The 18761-nt window shown below is 45.4% G+C and overlaps 1 protein-coding gene across 25 annotated transcripts in view; it reads right to left on the bottom strand.

The window, feature by feature from the left end:
- Positions 1–18761, bottom strand: part of LOC130707493 (forkhead box protein N3-like) — a 336087-nt gene that overhangs the window by 83247 nt on the left and 234079 nt on the right. Inside the window, exons 5-6 of one of the 25 annotated variants that reach the window (XM_057542188.1) lie at positions 18039–18109; positions 16167–17477 (exon numbers count right to left, since the gene is read on the bottom strand). The exons of the other annotated variants lie outside the window; for them this stretch is intronic. Coding sequence (XP_057398171.1) covers positions 17419–17477; positions 18039–18109 — 130 coding nt within the window. The 3' untranslated portion in view covers positions 16167–17418. Of the gene's footprint in view, positions 1–16166; positions 17478–18038; positions 18110–18761 lie in introns of those variants that run through there. 25 annotated transcript variants of the gene reach the window in all.

Below are 18761 nucleotides of genomic sequence, written 5' to 3'. Positions count from 1 at the left end.
ATCCCAAGACTGTGATGGAGCTTCAAGATGTAGCTTTACATGGTGACTCTAGTGGGTGCCTAACACAAATAAAGGAAAATAGCCACAGCAATCCTGGTAACACCTTCTGCAGCGTGGCCTCTGGCAGTTACTCAGGCAGCTCCCAGGACAGAACTGCTTCCACGTGGCACAGCTGCCTTACACCCAACAGCAACTTACACCAACCCTTTCTACCAACTCCATGATGCAAGATTTGGTGATGGCCAGTCCAATCCTCAGACATGTGTTAGGAGGCCAGGGTCCTGGGAGATTGCACTGGTACTGACATCTATTTTCCTCTCTCCCTGTGTCCCTTCTACCGCAGAGAGCCGGGAGGAAATCTAGGCACCCTGGAGAGAATCGTTCAGAAATCACCAGACAGGGATTGTATCCTCGGAAGGGCGCACACCCTGTTAAGTAGCTCAAAATGTTACTCCAGGGGCTTCCCTGGTGGAGCAGTGGTTAAGAATCCACCTGCCAAGGCAGGGGACATGGGTTTGAGCCCTTGTCCGGGAAGATCCCACATGACGCAGAGCAACTAAGCCTGTGCACCACAACTACTGAGCCTGCGCTCTGGAGCCCGCGGGCCACAGCTACTGAGCCCATGTGCCTAGAGACCATGCTCCGCAACAAGAAAAGACACCGCAGTGAGAAGCCTGCATACCGCAACAAAGAGTAGCCCCCGCTCGCCACAACTAGAGAAAGCCCGCGCACAGCCAACGAAGACCCAACATAGCCAAAAATAAAATAAATAAAATAAAATAAATTTATTAAAAAAAAAGTCACTCCAGAGAAAGACGAGTTAGAGTCTAAGGGTCCCGCGGGAAGACTGTTTTTATGATGGTTTCTTGGAGGCACACCAGAGCCTGACACTTCTCTGCCTCTCTCTGTGGGATCGGAAATGGTGGTAAAGCAGGAGTCTGGGAACTTCGCTTAAACAATTTGGTGCGCCTCTTTTCCCACCTGAGCCCTTTACACAATGTGCCACTTTCACCCATACGCCCCTCATACTCTCAGTTTAATCCATTAGAGCATCTTATATCCCCCAAATAACCACAAGCTTCTTGAGAGCACAAACCCTGTTTTAACCAACACTCCCTTTCTCTCTTTCTCATTTATTCATTCATTCATTTATTCAGCACTTGATTATTAAAGAGCCATAGCCAGACAATGTCAGGGAGCAGCTCCCAGCCCAGAGAAAGAAAGTCAAGAGATAATTATAAAAACTAAGCATAAGAAATAGAGTTATAGATTTAGAAAACAAACTTATGGTTACCAGGGGGTGAGGGAGAGGGAGGGATAACTTAGAAGATTGGGACTGACATAAACACACTACTATATATAAAATAGATAACCAGTAAGGACAGGGAACTCTACTCAATACTCTGTAATGGCCTACACGGGAACAGAATCTAAAAAAGAGTGGATATATGTACGTATATGTATAACAGATTCACTTTGCGGTACACCTGAGACTAACACAACATTGTAAATCAACTATACTCCAATAAAGATTAAAAAACAAACAAACAAAAACTAAGCACAGCTAATAGTTATGCAACACCTTTCATCTGCCAGGCACATGTTCTAAGGTTTTTTTAACTTTTTTTTTTTCTGTGGCCACGCCACATGGTATGCGGGATCTTAGTTCCCCGACCAGGGATCAAACCCATGCTCCCTGCAGTGGAAGCACGGAGTCTTAACCACAGGACCACGAGGGAAGCCCCAAGGTTTTTAAACATATACTCATTTAAACCTGCACCGATCCTAGCAGGAAGGTACTGTTCTTATCCTCACATACAGATAAGGACACTGATACAACAGAGAGGGTGTGTAACTTGCCCGTGGCAGCAGCCAGTGAGGGGCAGAGCTGACGACACAAATCTGCACACCAACCGCCTTGCTGCGCCACCTCGCAGTGAAGGGCCCTGCAAGGCTGACCCGAGGCATTTCTGTTTTATTTCAATGGTGGCAGTAACTCAACCTAGGTTTTGGATGGAGGTGACACGAGGCACAGGCTGGAATGCAGATGAGAGGCAGAAAACCAGGTCAGGGAAGCTGCTGCATGAAGTCCAGCAAAGGGCAGTAGCGCTAACACTGGGACGGTGGCAAGGGCTATGGGAAGGCTGGGTTCGAGACACTTCAGAGGCAAAACTGACAGGATTTGGTGCCTGAATGAAGGAGAGAATCAAAGATGATTCTGAGGTTTCTGACTTTGGATACTGGGTTGAAGGGAGGAACCTGCTAAGATAGAAACATTCAAGAGGCAGAACAGGTTTAGAAGGTGCGTCAAGATACCCCAGGAAAAATAATTTACTCAGGCCAAGAGATGATTATCTCAAACTGACACTGAATGACTATCCAAACCCTAGATAACCCCCAGGTTCGGTAACTTACTAGGAGAACTCATAGGACTCAGTATATAGCATAAATGTTCATGGCGATGATTTATTTCAGCAAAAGGATACAAAGTGTATTCAGCAAAGGGAAAAGGGCAAAGTCTGGAGGAAACCAGGCACAAGCTTTCAAGAGCTCCCTCTCAGCGGTGCCCAAGGTTTTTATTGGGGACTGTGCACATAGGCACCCCTGCCTGGCTCGTGTGAAAATCCCAAATTTCTTCCATCATCACATTGTTTATACAAACAGTTAAGCCACAGTGAACCACTCTTATTACCAGTTCTGGAAACCTCTCAAAATCTAAGTACCCAGACAGCAGCCAAGGGCCAGCTTTGCAAGCAAGACTTGCTAAGAAGACGCCAGATAGGTTAATTTTTTCTCCACAAAAGGACAAGTATTTATGTTTTGTACAGACGATGTTTTATTTCCAACACACAAGTGCTCGAATTTTAGACACTGGAGCAATTCTTCAGTCATGTTCAGATTATGAAGCTGAAGTCAGTACTTTCCTCAGACCTGAATATAATACCAAAAGCAAATAGCAAATACAAAGTCCCAGGCAGGGCTAGCAGGTTTCGAGGCTGCTTCTACTCCCCCCCTTGCTGTCCAGTTGGAGTGTGAGCTCGGAGACGACACTTTGCATTTCATTATTAAGGAAAGCAAACATGAGGTCTGCTGCAGAATCAAACACAATTAAAACTTTAATTAACTGAAACCCAGCTAGCCCCCATCTTCAAATAAAAACATTTGCAGGTGGCAGAGAAAGCAGAGGATAAGAGATTATTTCACTTTTAAGGGAAAGGGGCAAGTCAGATGCTCCAGTTGGGGATTTATTCAAAGCAATCACTTCTTGCCACCTCTCGAGGGTGGACACGTATTTTACATCAATTATTACAAACCGAACACTGAAGGGCAAAATGCAACGTCCTCCAACACATCAAGTATTCGTTCAGCATAGTCTAACTATTAGCAGCAAATCGACACACAGATTCAGAATAAATTTTTAACAATGGAAGTTCAAACACAAGGCGTGGTAGTTCTGTAACCGGGGTGCCAAGGTTTCCCAAACTCAGTGTTAACTCGGGTTCTGTGGTACGAAGAAACTCTCTTGAACGTTTTCTTTGGAATCACCCACAAACTTCTCCCCTCTCTGGAAATGGAAACTTCTGTGAGTGAGCTAATCCCCAACCATCATGCAAGAATCAAACCCAAGTATTATTAGCAGGGGGACAAATCCCTCGTGGGTCTCTCTGCTCACACAACAGGAGGAAGGCCTGCTCTCCCATTGGCCAAAAGAAGCTTCACATCAATAACAACTTCAGGTAAGGCAGGGAGGACGAAGATTCAGGCACCTGGGCCAAGAGCCAAACAAAGCACACCTCCAGGAAGCATCAGAGGTGAAAAAGACTTTCAAGCACTAAGAGAACTGCTATGACGGCTATACAACCCACCACAATGGTAGAGAGCACATTGACTTGACTCTAACTCAGCCCCAACCAAACGTGAGAAGTTCTATGAATGATCTTACATGTAGGGAGCTGAGGTCAAGGGGAAAGGATCCTTCTTCTCCAAGTCCAACATAAAGAAACTGCATTCTGACCACACTGCCCATTCACCTTCCAGACTCTGGCTTGAAGACACACTGACCAAATAAGATGTTCTTTAAAGGGAGGCTGTTTTTGTATGTTCTTAACAGATCTGGCATTCAATTTTCTTCATTTAGAGGACCTTTAATGAGCTTTTTAAATTTCTTTCCATTCCTGTCGTCCTTCTTCCTATTTTTTTTTTTTTTAACAAGAAACCCAGTAAGTACAAATACAGATCAACTGATTTTTCAGTATCTGAAGAATGCCAGGACATCGATCTACCACTCCAGGCCCTAAACTGGATTGTCTCGCTGCCTTGAAGAAAACCAATATCTTATTTCCTGAACAAAAGCAAGGCGCTTTTAGGTGCTATAATCTCATTGCAAAGCCTTTTACCCACTCCCTACTCTTTTGGCCCCAAGATCGCAATCCTCTTTGGGTAATCGGACGGTAGCGGGTGCCAGGGCGGTAGCTGCCTTTGCTTTCCCGCCCTGCTCTATGGCGCTGCTCACCAGGGGCTGGGGGGGGGGCAGCGTGCCAGGGTTCAGGGCCCCATAATGGCTCTGTTCTTCCAGGGCAACTGTTAATAATTAGCAGGAAGCATTCTGTCTTCAAATCTCACAGCTTGAACAGTAAGGCCTCATAGTGCCAAAGAAACCCTGAATTCTACAGAAGTGAGACTTCCTTCTACCCATAGAATTAAATGGCCCCATTCATCCTTCAATACACAGCTGTCAAGCGCCTGCTCTGTGCGGGGTGCTCAGTGTGAAGGTGGGAGAGCAAAGGGGAGCAAGAGAGAGGTGGCTCCTGTCCTCACGTAACTTGGAGTCGACGGACGTGACCGTGAAGTGTGAAAGCCGGACAGACGAAGCTCAGGCCATCTGAGGACACAGGGCCCTGGTCTGCAGGGGTGGTGGAGGGAAGGACAGAGGACACAGGGAACGATGCGGCGGCACAGGCAAGAAATGAAGGAAACTTGGTAAGGCTGAAGGAAGAGGAGTTGTAAAGTTGTCAGGAGCCATAAACACAGAAAGCCTCTGGAAGGAACTGTCAAGGGCAAGTAGGAGTTTCAGGAGGCTCACCCCGGCCACCTGGAGTGGGGAAGCACACCAGAAAGAGGCAAGGAGGAGACCAAGTGAGGGGCATCAGCAGCTCTCCAGGTTACAGAGCCATTAATTCATCCATCCATTCAAAAATATGTATCTTGTGTTATTTTGGGTTGAGCACTGTTCTAGATCTAGAGGACATAGCAGTGAGCAAAACAAAGTCCCTGCTCTCAAGGGACGTACGTACAAATAACTGTATATGATACAGGTAAGAATAAGAGCTAAGGAGAAAAATAAAGAAGGGCACTGGGAATAGAGAATGTTGGTGTGTGTGTGTGTGTGTGTGTGTGTGTGTGTGTACGCATTATTTTTGATGGAGCAGCTAGGGAAAGCATCTTTGAGAAGGTGACATCTGAGCAAAGACCTGGAGGAGGAGAGACCAGACGCAATGACATGAACACTCAGAAGGAGGCAGCACAGGCGATACGGGAGAGGGCCTGTTCCCGGCAGGGAGCAAAGGCAGGCGCGGGGGATGGCGAATCGTGCAAAATCTGGAACCAAACCGCCAGGGGTCACACCGTGGCTCCTCATTTACCAGTGCTGTGACCTTGGGTCTGTTTTAGAGACACATTTTAGGGGCATGGAATCCTGGTGTGGTGCCCCTTCTAGCTCAGTGCCTCAGTTTCCTCACAGTGCCCTTGGCAGCTCCCAAGATGCAGGTTAATACAGTTTTGCAACCTGCCACCAACATCATATAGACAAACATCCGGTGGAGGGTCACCAGCACATCATGTCTGCGAGGATTCAAGACTGAAAAGAGGGCAGAATGAAAAGTCTCCATCAAATTCCCAACTTGGCTAATATCAGCAATACCCAAGTAACATCCCCATTAGCCAAAGTGATCTGACCGTGGGATGTCAAAAAAATCTGCGAAGTTTTCTGTGTTTCAATTGGCTAAATCAGTCCCATTACAGAAGAGAAATTATTAATACTTTCAGAGAGGTGGGGGACATTTCTCTCATTTCATGTAGAAAATGTTATTTATCCTCTTGAAATATTTATCAGTAGCCAGAGTGCTGGAAGCATTAAGATAACCACAGCCTGAATGTACTGGTTCGGTTTGAAACATCCAGAAAGTGAGAGAGAGAGAGAGAGAAATATATACGTACATACCCACATCTTTACCAGTTTAAGGCAAAGTAGTAGGAAAAATAAAGCTATAGTAGGATGAGTGGGAAGATAAAAAGAGAGTTACCTTTTGGGGAGCGAACATGGGAACATAGACATTAAGGAGGTTTATGAGGAGGAATAAGCAAAACAGCATTTAATCCTGAGTTAAAAGCTACATAACTTTTTCCTTTGATCTCTCAACCACAGGATGCACAGAGACCCACACGCACGGGTCCCCTGGAGACTGCATTAGGGTGTGTGAGTAGCCGAGAAGGCAAAGGTGACGGTGAGAACCTTCCAGCTCCAAGGGTCCAGCCTCCCTAGCACTACAGCTGCATGGAAGTCCATGGAGAACACCGAGCGGCTCAGAGGCTAGCCCTGTGTTTCTTAAATCCAAATGTGCACATGAACCGCCTGCGCTGATTCTGATCTCGTAGGTCTGGGGTGATGTCTGAGAGTCTGCATTTCTCACAAGCTCCCAGGGAATGGACAGACCACTAATCCTTAAGCCCCAGCAAGGCCCTAGAGCTGCACCATCCAATGCGCTCGTCACTCGCCATGTGATGGGTTTACATTCAAATTCAAATGAAGTGAAATGAAAAATTCAGCTGCTCGGTCAAACTGGCCACATCTCCAGTGCTCGACAGCCACCTGTAGCTAGTGACTGTGCCTGACAGCATGGATACAGAACATTTCCTTCATCACAGAAAGTTCCATTAGACACTGCTGCTTCCACCTAGAATGAGTCCTTCCTGTACTCATGCTTTAGCCTCTAACTCTGCACCATATCCAAGATTCCCTAAAGCACCAAGGAACCGAGGTTACTGTGGCCCTTTCCCCCACCTGCCCCATTTCATGCAGGAGGAAGAGGTAAACCGTTCAGTACACAGGAGGATGGAGAACACACCACTAGAAGGTAGAGGAATTTAAATGGATACATTTATTTAATATCTCAGTAAGGAGGGCATTACCCGCTCCCTCGTTCATCACCTACCACCCACTCTGCATGGTAGGTATCACTGGCCCAGCTTTACAGATCCATGAACAGACAACAGGAGAGGTTATACTACTTGCCCCATGTCAAGAGCGAGTGGCAGGTGGCTTTGCGCTTAGGTGTGTGTGACTCCCAAGCTCATGTTCTGTCCTCAGGGGCTGTGTGAGCTACACTGGGCGTTACCTGTGCCTCTTGGGGAGCAGGCCTAGCCCCTGCCCTGCCAAGTTAGGCATCGGAGCTGCAGCCCTTGAAGACAGGTGTGGTCATATCTCCCAACGCTGGAAAGCAGCCCCAACCAAGATGCTATTCGTGGAGACTTAGACACAGTCACAGAGACCCTTTAATCCAGAAAACACTTTAATCAATGATAAAAGGCAAAACTAGTTAGTATTTATCTCGTGCATCCTCACTCAACAACTATTTACCGGACAGCTGCCATGTACCAGGAACTGTGTGGACCCTGGAGGTAAAGAATGAACAAAACTAGAGGTCCCTGCCCTCCCGGAATGGACATCTTCTTTTATACATGCTCTTGAAAGAAAAGGCCTCTCTTAACCTTTACATACTCTCTACCTAATTTCACTTCCCTAGATACTTGAAAAAAATATTAAAGAATGAGGAATGAATAAAACACATGCATATTTCTAACCTCAAGAGTTGCACAGCCTTTTAACTTTGCACCACCTGCTGCCCTGAGGAAGACAATGACCGAATCAAAGCTTCTCTTGGCTACCTGAACACTCGGCTCATTTCACCATCCATAGCTCTCTCCAGCGGCAGGAAAATTCACCCAGAGTGGCGCGTACGATCACAGACTCACTGGACTTTAGTCAAAAGTAATGAATTTTGTGATAGAAAATTGATCTCTCTTGTTCACACAATACAGGCTCTGTCGAGAGAGCAAACAAACAGGGCTGTAAAAATTAATTGAAAAGAAAGGGTCTAATTAAATTTTTATATCAGTGTACATAATGGCCAGAAATAGTAAACACTGCTTTAAAAAAAAAAAAAAAGAATCAGAGCTGGAAAACAGCTAAGAGCTCTACGGCTCTTCAGATAACAGCAACCGCTGGTCACTCTCTAGGGCGTACACACAGCTTCATCTTATTTTCTAACCCCCAGTAAACGGCATAAAGTAGAAAGACTAGAGAACTGTGAAATATTTAAGCACTTACCATTCGGTCCAATTCTACAACTATTTACTGAGTGCTCCCCAGTGCCTGACACCGAGATCCATCCATTCCCTGCACTGATGTTTACTGGTGTCTAACGCACACACATCCGCGCACAGCCCGACCTGGGCTGTAGGGTCTTTCTAGGTGGTTGAGTACAATCATGGCTCTGGGAGATGATTAGTCTTTTAAGAGAACTAGCACATGTACACACAGGACCACAACATAAGGCAGTATCTGCCAAATATCATCCAGGTGATTCGGGAAATTTATTCTGACGTGCAGTGAGAGTTCAAAATTTGGTTTCTTGGAGAAGGTGAGATTTACCTGCAAGACTACACCTGAAAGGGCAGTAAGTATGCAGAGCTGTCTTGGAGAAAGAGAAGAATGCTCCAAATATTTCTCTCCCGTTATATATGCCTAGAGATCTCATTCCTGACTGGGCATCCCTTGCTGGGAGCTTGGCTATGGTCACCTTTGAGGTGACCGACCCTGCAATGCTGGGGATGGAGCTTATAGGATCCAGAAGTGACAGGTGTGGAGACAAGGTTTAAACTGGACAGTAAATTTACCTACAGCTTCAGGTGCAGAAGGAGTGGGTAACCTGAATCTAATGAGCTTATATAATTCCACAGGTGAACAGAAAGATACTGGTAAAAGGCATCTCCGCCCCCAAAAAGCCCGGTGGAAAGAAGCCCTCTGAAATTGATGGGTCTGTTTAGAGATAGCATCTTGCTTTATGGAGCTTCAGGGCAAGCTTTCAGACTTCTGGTTTACCCCTTCCGTGGGGCCCCTAAGTGCTGCAAGGCCTCCGACCCCAGCAGAGTTGCGCAAGTCTCCCCACCAGGCACAAGTGAGCTGGGAACCCATTGTAACGACATACAATCGCGCCTCCTCACAAAGGCTGGCTGATCACGAAGTTTCTAGCTCTAAAACATATTATAATAGTATTTAATAATTCTAATACAATTACTATTTTTTTTAAGTACTAAATTCATTAACTTGAGATGTCTGGTTTTTTCCTTTAATTAATAGTAATCTTTTATTTATTTATTTATGTTTATATTTATTTTTGGCTGTGTTGGGTCTTCGTTTCTGTGCAAGGGCTTTCTCCAGTTGCGGCAAGCGGGGGCCACTCTTCATCGCGGTGCGCGGGCCTCTTCACTATCGCGGCCTCTCTTGCTGTGGAGCACAGGCTCCAGACGTGCAGGTTCAGTAATTGTGGCTCACGGGCCTAGTCGCTCCGCGGCATGTGGGATCTTCCCAGACCAGGGCTCGAACCCGTGTCCCCTGCATTGGCAGGCGGATTCTCAACCACTGCACCACCAGGGAAGCCCTACAATTACTATTAAAATAAGCATAGACCGCTGGAGTCAGAGATGATCCAGCCCATACACATCATTTTACACAGCTGGGAAGTGTGATCCAGAAAGAGAAAGTGACTTGGGAAAGGGAGCACAGCTAATCAGGACCAGTGTCAACATGTAAAAACAAAAAGCCAGGTTTTCAGACTCCCAGAACAGTGCTCTCCCAGACTCCATGCTAGTACCTTCCAAACTAATCATCACCACAATCACTTCTGCAGACTTAGGAAGAACTTCCAAATAGGCAGGAAGATTAAACCACAGCACTTTGTATAGGTGATAGAAAGCAGTTCTCATGATACATCAGATTTATCATAAGTCCACCTTTCAAACTAGAGTGAGATAGGAAACCAGCTTAGTCATCAAAGTGTCTCAAGTGACTTGAACAAAGCATGGCACATGGGAGCTCCAGCAGCAATGGATGACTCAACAGTGAAACATTCCAGCTTATCCAGCCTAGGGGAAGAAAATGAATGTTTTGCTTTTTGGAAGATAGAACCTGGGAATCCACTGGGGGCTCTGGAACAGGTAATGAAACCATGAAGAATTCCATGGTCCCAGACAACGACCCCATGAGGTGAGTTCAGCAGATGAACTGGCCACATCATGGCTATTTAATAAGATGAAGAGCAGGTATCCTCCACTTAGATGTGGAGGGAGAAAAAGACACAGGAGAGGAAGTAAATAACTTGCTCGTATCATTCAGCCACGTGACTGGCATAGGCACGGAGACTTGGACTGAAATCATAACCAAATACCTATCACAGAACAAGCCTATGACATGGGCAATGGTTTCACCTGACAGCAGTGCTAGGTATTAATTTCTCACAGTTGATGACACTTTACACACACTTTAAAAATTGGAGTTTTATACAAATGAGGCAGGGCTCAAACAAACAAAAAAAACCCCAAGCCGTTTCCCATTATTTCCAGAATAACAGCTGACGAAGTCCTCAATGCCTAAAACTCAGAACATGGCAGAATCCTGGCTGTCAGTGGTTCTGAGCCAGGGGCGATCTTGCTCCCCAGGGGACACAGGACAATGTCTGGAGACATTTTTGATCACCAGAAGTTTGGGGCGGTGGGGGGGCGGCCGGTGCTGCTAGCTGCTCTTGGCAACTGGTGGGTAGAGGGCAGGAATGCTGCAAACCACCCTACAATGCACAGGAAAGCCTCTCACAACAAAGGATTCTGCAAACCATCCTACAGTGCACAGGACAGCCTCTCACAGCAAAGGATTCTGCAAACCATCCTACAATGCACAGGACAGCCTCTCACAGCAAAGAATTCTGCAAACCATCCTACAATGCACAGGACAGCCTCTCACAGCAAAGGATTCTGCAAACCATCCTACAATGCACAGGACAGCCTCTCACAGCAAAGAATTCTGCAAACCATCCTACAGTGCACAGGACAGCCTCTCACAACAAAGAACTCTCTGGTCCCAAACATCAACAGTGCCAAGGTAGAGAAACCCTGGGTTCGATTTCAAATCACAAGGTTACGCTGAGTTTTGAGGTAAATATCATGATGTATTCCCCTAACTCAGGGTGATTCTACCAGCCTCACTCATGGCGAATTTCAGGTAACATAAGAATAAACTATTTCTGAAGTACTTCCTTAGCTCCCAGTAAACCGAGTTAAATATCTTCACTGATTAAGTTCAGAGGCATTTTCTCTCAGTTTCCTTTATTGTGGATGCTGACTTAAGGGCCGCGGAGATTCCGATGGGGTCGCTGCAAGCACAGGCCAGCTGTTTGTCAATGTCTGTGGAGGCACAGGAAGCAAAAGGGTGCCTGCAGGACAGAGAGAAATCTCCAAAGTCCTCAAGCAGAGCCAATCAGTGACTCCCATCTGCTGCAACTTTTATGGGCAGAAGTTGCCTTGCATTGGGAGTTGCAAAACCCTTCTTGGCTCCGAGGAAGAAGCACACATCCACTTTCTGCTATCTGGCTGCCCCTGGTCTCACTTCTGGTTCACCGTTGTTCTTCCGGTTCTCATACCCAAACGTGTGAAGCGTAAGCGGAGAATGGAGACAGTGGGAATCACTATCAGCTGCTTGTGGGTAGTAGCATTTCACTTAAGTGGCTGTTTGCAGCGAGCCTGGAGGTCTTGTAAAGGAAGAGGGAAGAGGAAAGGAGAACAGGCTATTTGTCAACGGGTCAGGGCTAGAGGCCAACTGAGGAGAGGGGTGAAACCAAGAGAAAAACCATGATATATGTTTCTCCTTGGCCTTCCAAAAGCAAATTGTGGGTTTGTCCAAATGTTGCAGTTGGAAAATCAGAGCTATTAGATGGAAAAGGTCATCTGCTGAGCCGGACCCACTGCTGTAAAATGCGTCACCTGCGGAAATGCTAGCAGTCATCACCTGCCAGGGAGTCTAGAATCAAGGCCACAGGTGGCCGTACTCTGCTCCAGGGATTCCTAAGCGCAGGAGGCCTGCCTAGGTGGCCTCAGAAACCTCAGTGCCTGGGCCTGCACAGGGGAAGGGCCAAAGGAAGGAACAGGTGTTAGAGTGTGAAACGAGGTCTGTTTAAAAGAAGTGCTATGCTGCCTTTATTATTATTATTATTATTATTATTATTATTTTGTGGCTGGATTCTTTTTAATTATTATTGTGATAAAATATACATAACATAAAATTTGCCGTATTAACCATTTTTAAGTGTACAGTTCAGTGCACTGAGTACATTCACATAGTTGTGCAACCATCACCACTATCTATTTCCAGAAGTTTGTCCTCATTCCAAACAGAAACTCTGTACACAGAGTGGTTTAATATCACTACCTCCTGGCTGCCCCGCATCTCAACCCCGAGTAACCTCCAATCTCCTTTCTGTCTCTATAAGTTGAAGTGGTATCATACAACACTTGTCCTTTCATGTCTGGCTTGTCTCTCTTACCATAATGTCCTCAAGGCTCACCCATGTTGTAGCACATATAAGAATATCGTTCCTTTTAAAGGCTGAATAATATTCCATTGTACATATAAGCCTTGTTTTGTTTATCCATTTGCCTTTGACAGACATTTGGGTTGTTTCCACCAGGGCTGCTTTTTATTTGTTTTTTTGTTTTTTGTTTTTTGAATTTTTTCGCTGCGCCGCGCAGCATGTGGGATCTTAGATCCCCGACCAGGGATCAAACCGGTGCCCCCTGCAGTGGAAGCGTGGAGTCTTAACCACTGGACCGCCAGGGAAGTCCAGGGCTGCTTTTTAAACAGGATGATTTATGGATTTGGTAGAGCGCTGGTGTTGGTGAAAGAGGATGAAGAGTAGGCTCAGGTTCTGTCTGCCACTAACTCCCCACGTGATCCTGAGATCCACATGAGTCTCAGGGTTTTCACTTATAAAACTGAGGAACTGAATTGAGCCAGTGATCTCCAAAATATTTTTGGCCATCATCTATAGTAAGGAATAGAGTTTTCATTATGACTGAGTTTACACAAACCCACATACATAACTGAAACAAAAGTTTCACAAAATAACATTTACCCTCCTATGTGCAACCCACCTGGTATTTTCTATTCTATTATTTTTCATAAAAAAAAAAAAAAACAGAATGGTTGTAAGCCCTACATTGATTTCACAACACATTAGCGAGTGGCAACTCATGCTTTGAAACACCTTTATTTTAGATTACTTTTTCCCAAATTGGTGTTCCTTGGAATATGTTGATAAGTGTGCCCCCCCAAAAAAGTATCTGTCTAATAAAGTGTGGGAAAAGATCTGAATTAGCTCACTACAAAGTTATCATGAGCTGCATTTCCCAAATTTATTGGCCATGGAAAACTCCACCCATGTTCAATAGGAAAGCCCTAACATCTCTGGAAACTGTTCACTGTAGTACCCATTTGGGGAAACTAAACTGGGTGGTTTTAGGTTCTTTTCTGCCCCACTTTCTATGACATGGGACAGTAATTCTCAGCATGATTTTCCTGGCGCACGCTATAGAGGGAGACGAGCACCCTTCACAGCGATGCTATATCTGACTCCCCAGAGTCATGCCATTCATCTATTCACATAAACGTTTGAAAGAAAAGAATAGACTTTATTTTTTAGAGAAGTTTTATGTTCACAGCAAAAGTTCCCCCAACACACACAGCCCCCTGCACCATCAAGAGCCTATATAATTTTTTTAAATTCCCTCTAGTGATTCTGACACCCCACCTCTTGTTCCCTTAATGCTGATCTAGAGACTTCGTTAAAACTACATCTTCCAGGACTAATTGCAAAACAGCTCAGTGGTCTAGCACATTAATATCAATTGATTCTCTCAAATTTAGTATCATTCCTACACCTTTTTATATTACTGAAAATGTCCTTACTTGTTGCATTTTGCCACCCAAGTAGTCCACTCAACTTGGCACATATAAGCCAAAGTGACCAGGAGAGCTTTATCATTTTCAACAATCTAAGTCTTGCCTTAGCAACTATACACTTTCACGGCACTATTTTGATAGTTATTTACAGTTTAATTTGTATATATGTGGGTCAACCAGAATTAGCCCGGTATTTTCGGAAGAACCTTCACTTGCTTATTCTGTACCGAAATAAAGTTAATTCTGTGTCTTTCGTACATTTTATGATTTCAATATCAAATAAAGGATGCTAATCACATTTATTCATTTGATTTCACAAATATTTACTGGGTTCATACATATTGGAGGTTTGCGCCGATAATTAGTTTTTTTAAAAGAATGTTTACACAATATATTGCTTTAACAGCCATGACCAAAAAAACTTAACCCCAAAAGGTAGTTAGCTCTTGTCAGCTCTCCCCACAAACGTTTTTTTTTTTTTAAATTTTTATTTATTTATTTATTTATTTATTTATTTATTTATTTATTTTTGGCTGTGCTGGGTCTTTGGTTCGTGCGAGGGCTTTCTCCAGTTGCGGCAAGTGGGGGCCACTCTTCATCGCGGTGCGGGGACCGCTCTTCATCGCGGTGCGCGGGCCTTTCACTATCGCGGCCCCTCCCGTCGCGGGGCACAGGCTCCAGAAGCGCAGGCTCAGCAGCCGTGGCTCACGGGCCCAGCCGCTCCGCGGCATGTGGGATCCTCCCAGACCAGGGCTCGAACCCGTGTCTCCTGCATTAGCAGGCAGATTCTCAACCACTGCGCCACCAGGGAAGCCCCGTATTTTTTTTAATTACACATAAAAAATGATTAGACGGGCTTCCCTGGTGGCGCAGTGGTTGAGAATCTGCCTGCCAATGCAGGGGACACGGGTTCGGGCCCTGGTCTGGGAGGATCCCACGTGCCGTGGAGCAACTGGGCCCGTGAGCCACAACTACTGAGTCTGCGCGTCTGGAGCCTGTGCTCCGCAGCAGGAGAGGCCGCGATAGTGAGAGGCCCGTGCACCGCGATGAAGAGTGGCCCCCGCTTGCCACAACTGGAGAGGGCCCTCGCACAGAAACGAAGACCCAACACAGCCATAAATAAATAAATAAATTTATAAAAAAAAAAAAAAATGATTAGAAAGATGGCTGTGTGGCCATTTATTCCCAAAGATGACAGAGTATTTAAGCAAGCTTAGAGGAAAAAACAAAACCTTAATGATCTCTCAGAATGGAATTCATCGGCAAGGCAAGTCCTTTTTTTTTTAAATTTTAATTTATTTCTACTGAAATTGAACATATGGCAGACACTGATTTTCTTTTCTTTTCTTTTTTTTCTCTTTTTTTTGGCCACACCGCACAGCACGTGGGATCTTAGTTCCCTGACCAGGGATCGAACCCGGGCCCTTGGCAGTGAGAGCGTGGAGTCCTAACCACTGGACCACCAGGGAACTCCCCAAGGCAAGACCTTTAATATTGAGAATGTTGAATTTCTTTATTCTTATTAAACAGTCAGTATAAATAATCTCCCAAATCATAAAACTCAAGTCACAAGTTTGAGGAAATATTGCATGATTCTCCCCCACCTCACATCTACATTTACTTTTCTATTTGTGTAAAACAGAAGCGATCCTTACACAAGCATGGAGCGTGCACGCACACACACACATACACCCCCCCCCCACGGCCCTGACTCACTTCCCTCCCCGTTTCCCTCTGCAGTGCCCTCCTCCACGCGCACGAGTCAGGCTCCTCTCAGCTGCCTCTCCACCCCGCTCCCCACCAAGCCCCAGGGATCTCCCTCCAAATGTCTTTGTTCCCTCCTTGCAAGCTGTTTCAGACCTTCATCTCCAAAGATGTGATCTACTGCAGGGGCCTCTGAACTGCTCGCACCTCCATCTGTCCCACCCTCATTACGCTACAGAACTGAAAATGCCTTTTAAAAAGCAATGTGCCAGGGCTTCCCTGGTGGCGCAGTGGTTAAGAATCCACCTGCCAATGCAGGGGACATGGGTTTGAGCCCTGGTCCGGGAAGATCCCATGTGCCATGGAGCAACTAAGCCCGTGCATCACAACTACTGAGCCTGCGCTTTAGACCCCGCAAGCCACAACTACTGAGCCCACATGCCACAACTGCTGAAGCCCGCGCACCTAGAGCCCGTGCTCTGCAACAAGAGAAGCCACTGCAGTGAGAAGCCTGTGCACCGCAACGAAGAGTAGCCCCCGCTCGCCGCAACTAGAGAAAGCCTACGTGCAGCAACGAAGACCCAACGCAGCCAAAAGTAATAAATAAATAAAATAAATTAAAAATAAAAACTGACGTGCCAGTCTTCCTTTCCCAGGCTCACCTCTCCAACTATCAGATACTGGAGAATATTTCCACAGACGGAAGCGACCACAAGGTGCCAAGTTAAGGTGGGAAGAGCTGAGTCTCTGGAGTCACAATAGGGAGAGACTGCCGGCTCAAGTCCCAGCTCAGTCGTTTACGAGTGACCTGGGTGACCTGCCATTGGCAGGCACAGGACTGCCTCTCTCAGCCTCAGTTCTCTAAAATGTAAAACAGTGATCAAATCAATCTCATCAGATTCTTATCAGAATTAAGACACATTGCATACATGATGTCTGTTAATACCAAGCCTGGTACATAGTAGATGCTCAATCAAGGCTTGGTTTTCTGTCTTGATTTAGGGTTCAATGCAGGAGGAACTAATTAAATTGTAAATTCTTTATATAGGCATACTTCATTTTATTGCGCTTCACGTGATTGCACGTCGCAGATAATTGCATTTTTTACAGATTGCAGGTTTGTGGTAACCCTGAATTGAGCAAATCTATCAGTGCCATTTTTCCAAAAGCATTTGCTCACTTTGTGTCTCTGTGTCACATTTTGGTAATTCTCACAATATTTCAAACTTTCTCATTATTATTATATTTGTTATGGTGATCTGTAATCAGTGATTTTGATGTTCATACATACTATGACTCACTGAAGACTCAGATGATAGTATTTTTTTATCAGTAAAGAACTTTTAAGTTAAGGTATATACATTGTTTTTAGACATAATGCTATTGCACACTTACTAGACAACAGCAGAGTACAGATATAACTTTTATATGCACCGGGAAACCAAGAAATTCCTATGACTCACTTTATTGTGATATTCCCTTTATTGCAGTGGTCTGGAACCAAACCCACAATATCTCCAAGGTCTGCCTGTAATCCTATAGTGCTAAAGAGCTCACATCCATTACATAGTTTTTTCGTAGAAGTTTGGAATATCGGGTGGAAAGAGATTTTTGTTTGACTCTGCATCAAAGAGTTGTATTAGAGAAATTCACGGTGGTTCTCCTATAACTTTGACTTCAACAACAGTGATGACAGAATATTCCGCATCTAAGAGGGGAGGGTAAGAGGGGGTTAGAAAGAGGGAACTTCAAAGGGCTTAAATAATAAAATTCCATTGGAGTTACCATATGCCCCACCCTGCCTTTCTCAAGAACAGCCCATTACAGAGCTTGAAGGAGGCACTGCTCAAGTGAGGGGGTCCTCAGAGTCAGGCCATGATCTATGGCCAGAACACCTCCTGCAGAATTCAGGGCCTGTGGTATCACCTATTTGTGAGTTCTGAACACAGATTTTCACGTACAAAGAATCAAGATCATCTTTTAGCAGGGAGGGAGGGATAACATTTGGGTGACTTTCTTCTTGAGGGATGAAAGGGAAACAGTGAGATTTCCTGGGAGAAAGAAGCAAGATCTAGAGCCGGGGGGAGACGGGCTTTGTTCTCATCAAAGAAGAAAAGAATGTAGGGGGAAAAACTAATGAGTTACTGCCAAGAGATTTAAACACGGATTATGTATCTGGTAGAGAATGCACACAATTGAGTGTTTTGGCCGGCCTGCGGTGAAAACTTTTCCCATTATGATTAGGGATGGGGGAGCCCAAGTGCCTTACCTTTGAAGTGCTCTGTTCTGCAGTAAGTGTTCAGAGGAAGTTTCCTTTCAGTAAGGAGCAGAGGGAGGCTTCTTTTCAAAGGAATAACGAATGAGACAAAGCGAGAGCGGTTCCTGGCTGGCACCACCTCACACGCATTTGAATGTTCTACGGCAGCCGCAAAATGTTTAGTCCTCTGACAACATCGGGTGCCTTGGAGTCAACAGCCTGGAATTTATAACCTTTCCATCACAGAGTCACCTGATGGGTCTCTTAGGCTTCAAGAATGACCCGGTCCAAAGAGTCAGGCTTTGTGATACCCAGAGGTACACCAGGGCCTTGGCAGACAGATGGGGAAGGAGATGGAAGGCCAGAGACACCAACACTGCCAACCCGCTAAATTATCGTCAGAGGGAAGGGATACAGAGTGAGCTGCCCCACCCCCCCATATGTCCCTTGCCTCGTAACAGTAAAGGCAGGGAGGGCATTACAATTATTCCGGGGCATCCCTGAGCAACTAGAAGAATCTGTTTTGCACTATTCTCATAATCTGCACTCTGCTATCTAAGGGAAATCATTGATAAATAGCTATTGAATAACACCTGTATGCGGGGTTAAAGCACAGGGAAAGAGAACTCTAAAAGAATCCTGGTTTTCACAGATCTTAAATCTAGTGGAAACTACGGAAGATAATATCTAAAAAGATGCCTTACAATGCAAACCAATATTTAGGGGCCAAATTGG

The sequence above is a fragment of the Balaenoptera acutorostrata genome, chromosome 3 (assembly GCF_949987535.1).
Source record: "Balaenoptera acutorostrata chromosome 3, mBalAcu1.1, whole genome shotgun sequence".
Taxonomy (NCBI): Eukaryota; Metazoa; Chordata; class Mammalia; order Artiodactyla; family Balaenopteridae; genus Balaenoptera; species Balaenoptera acutorostrata.
The sequence above is the reverse complement of the archived record's forward strand: the minus strand, read 5'-3'. Positions and strand labels throughout refer to the sequence as shown.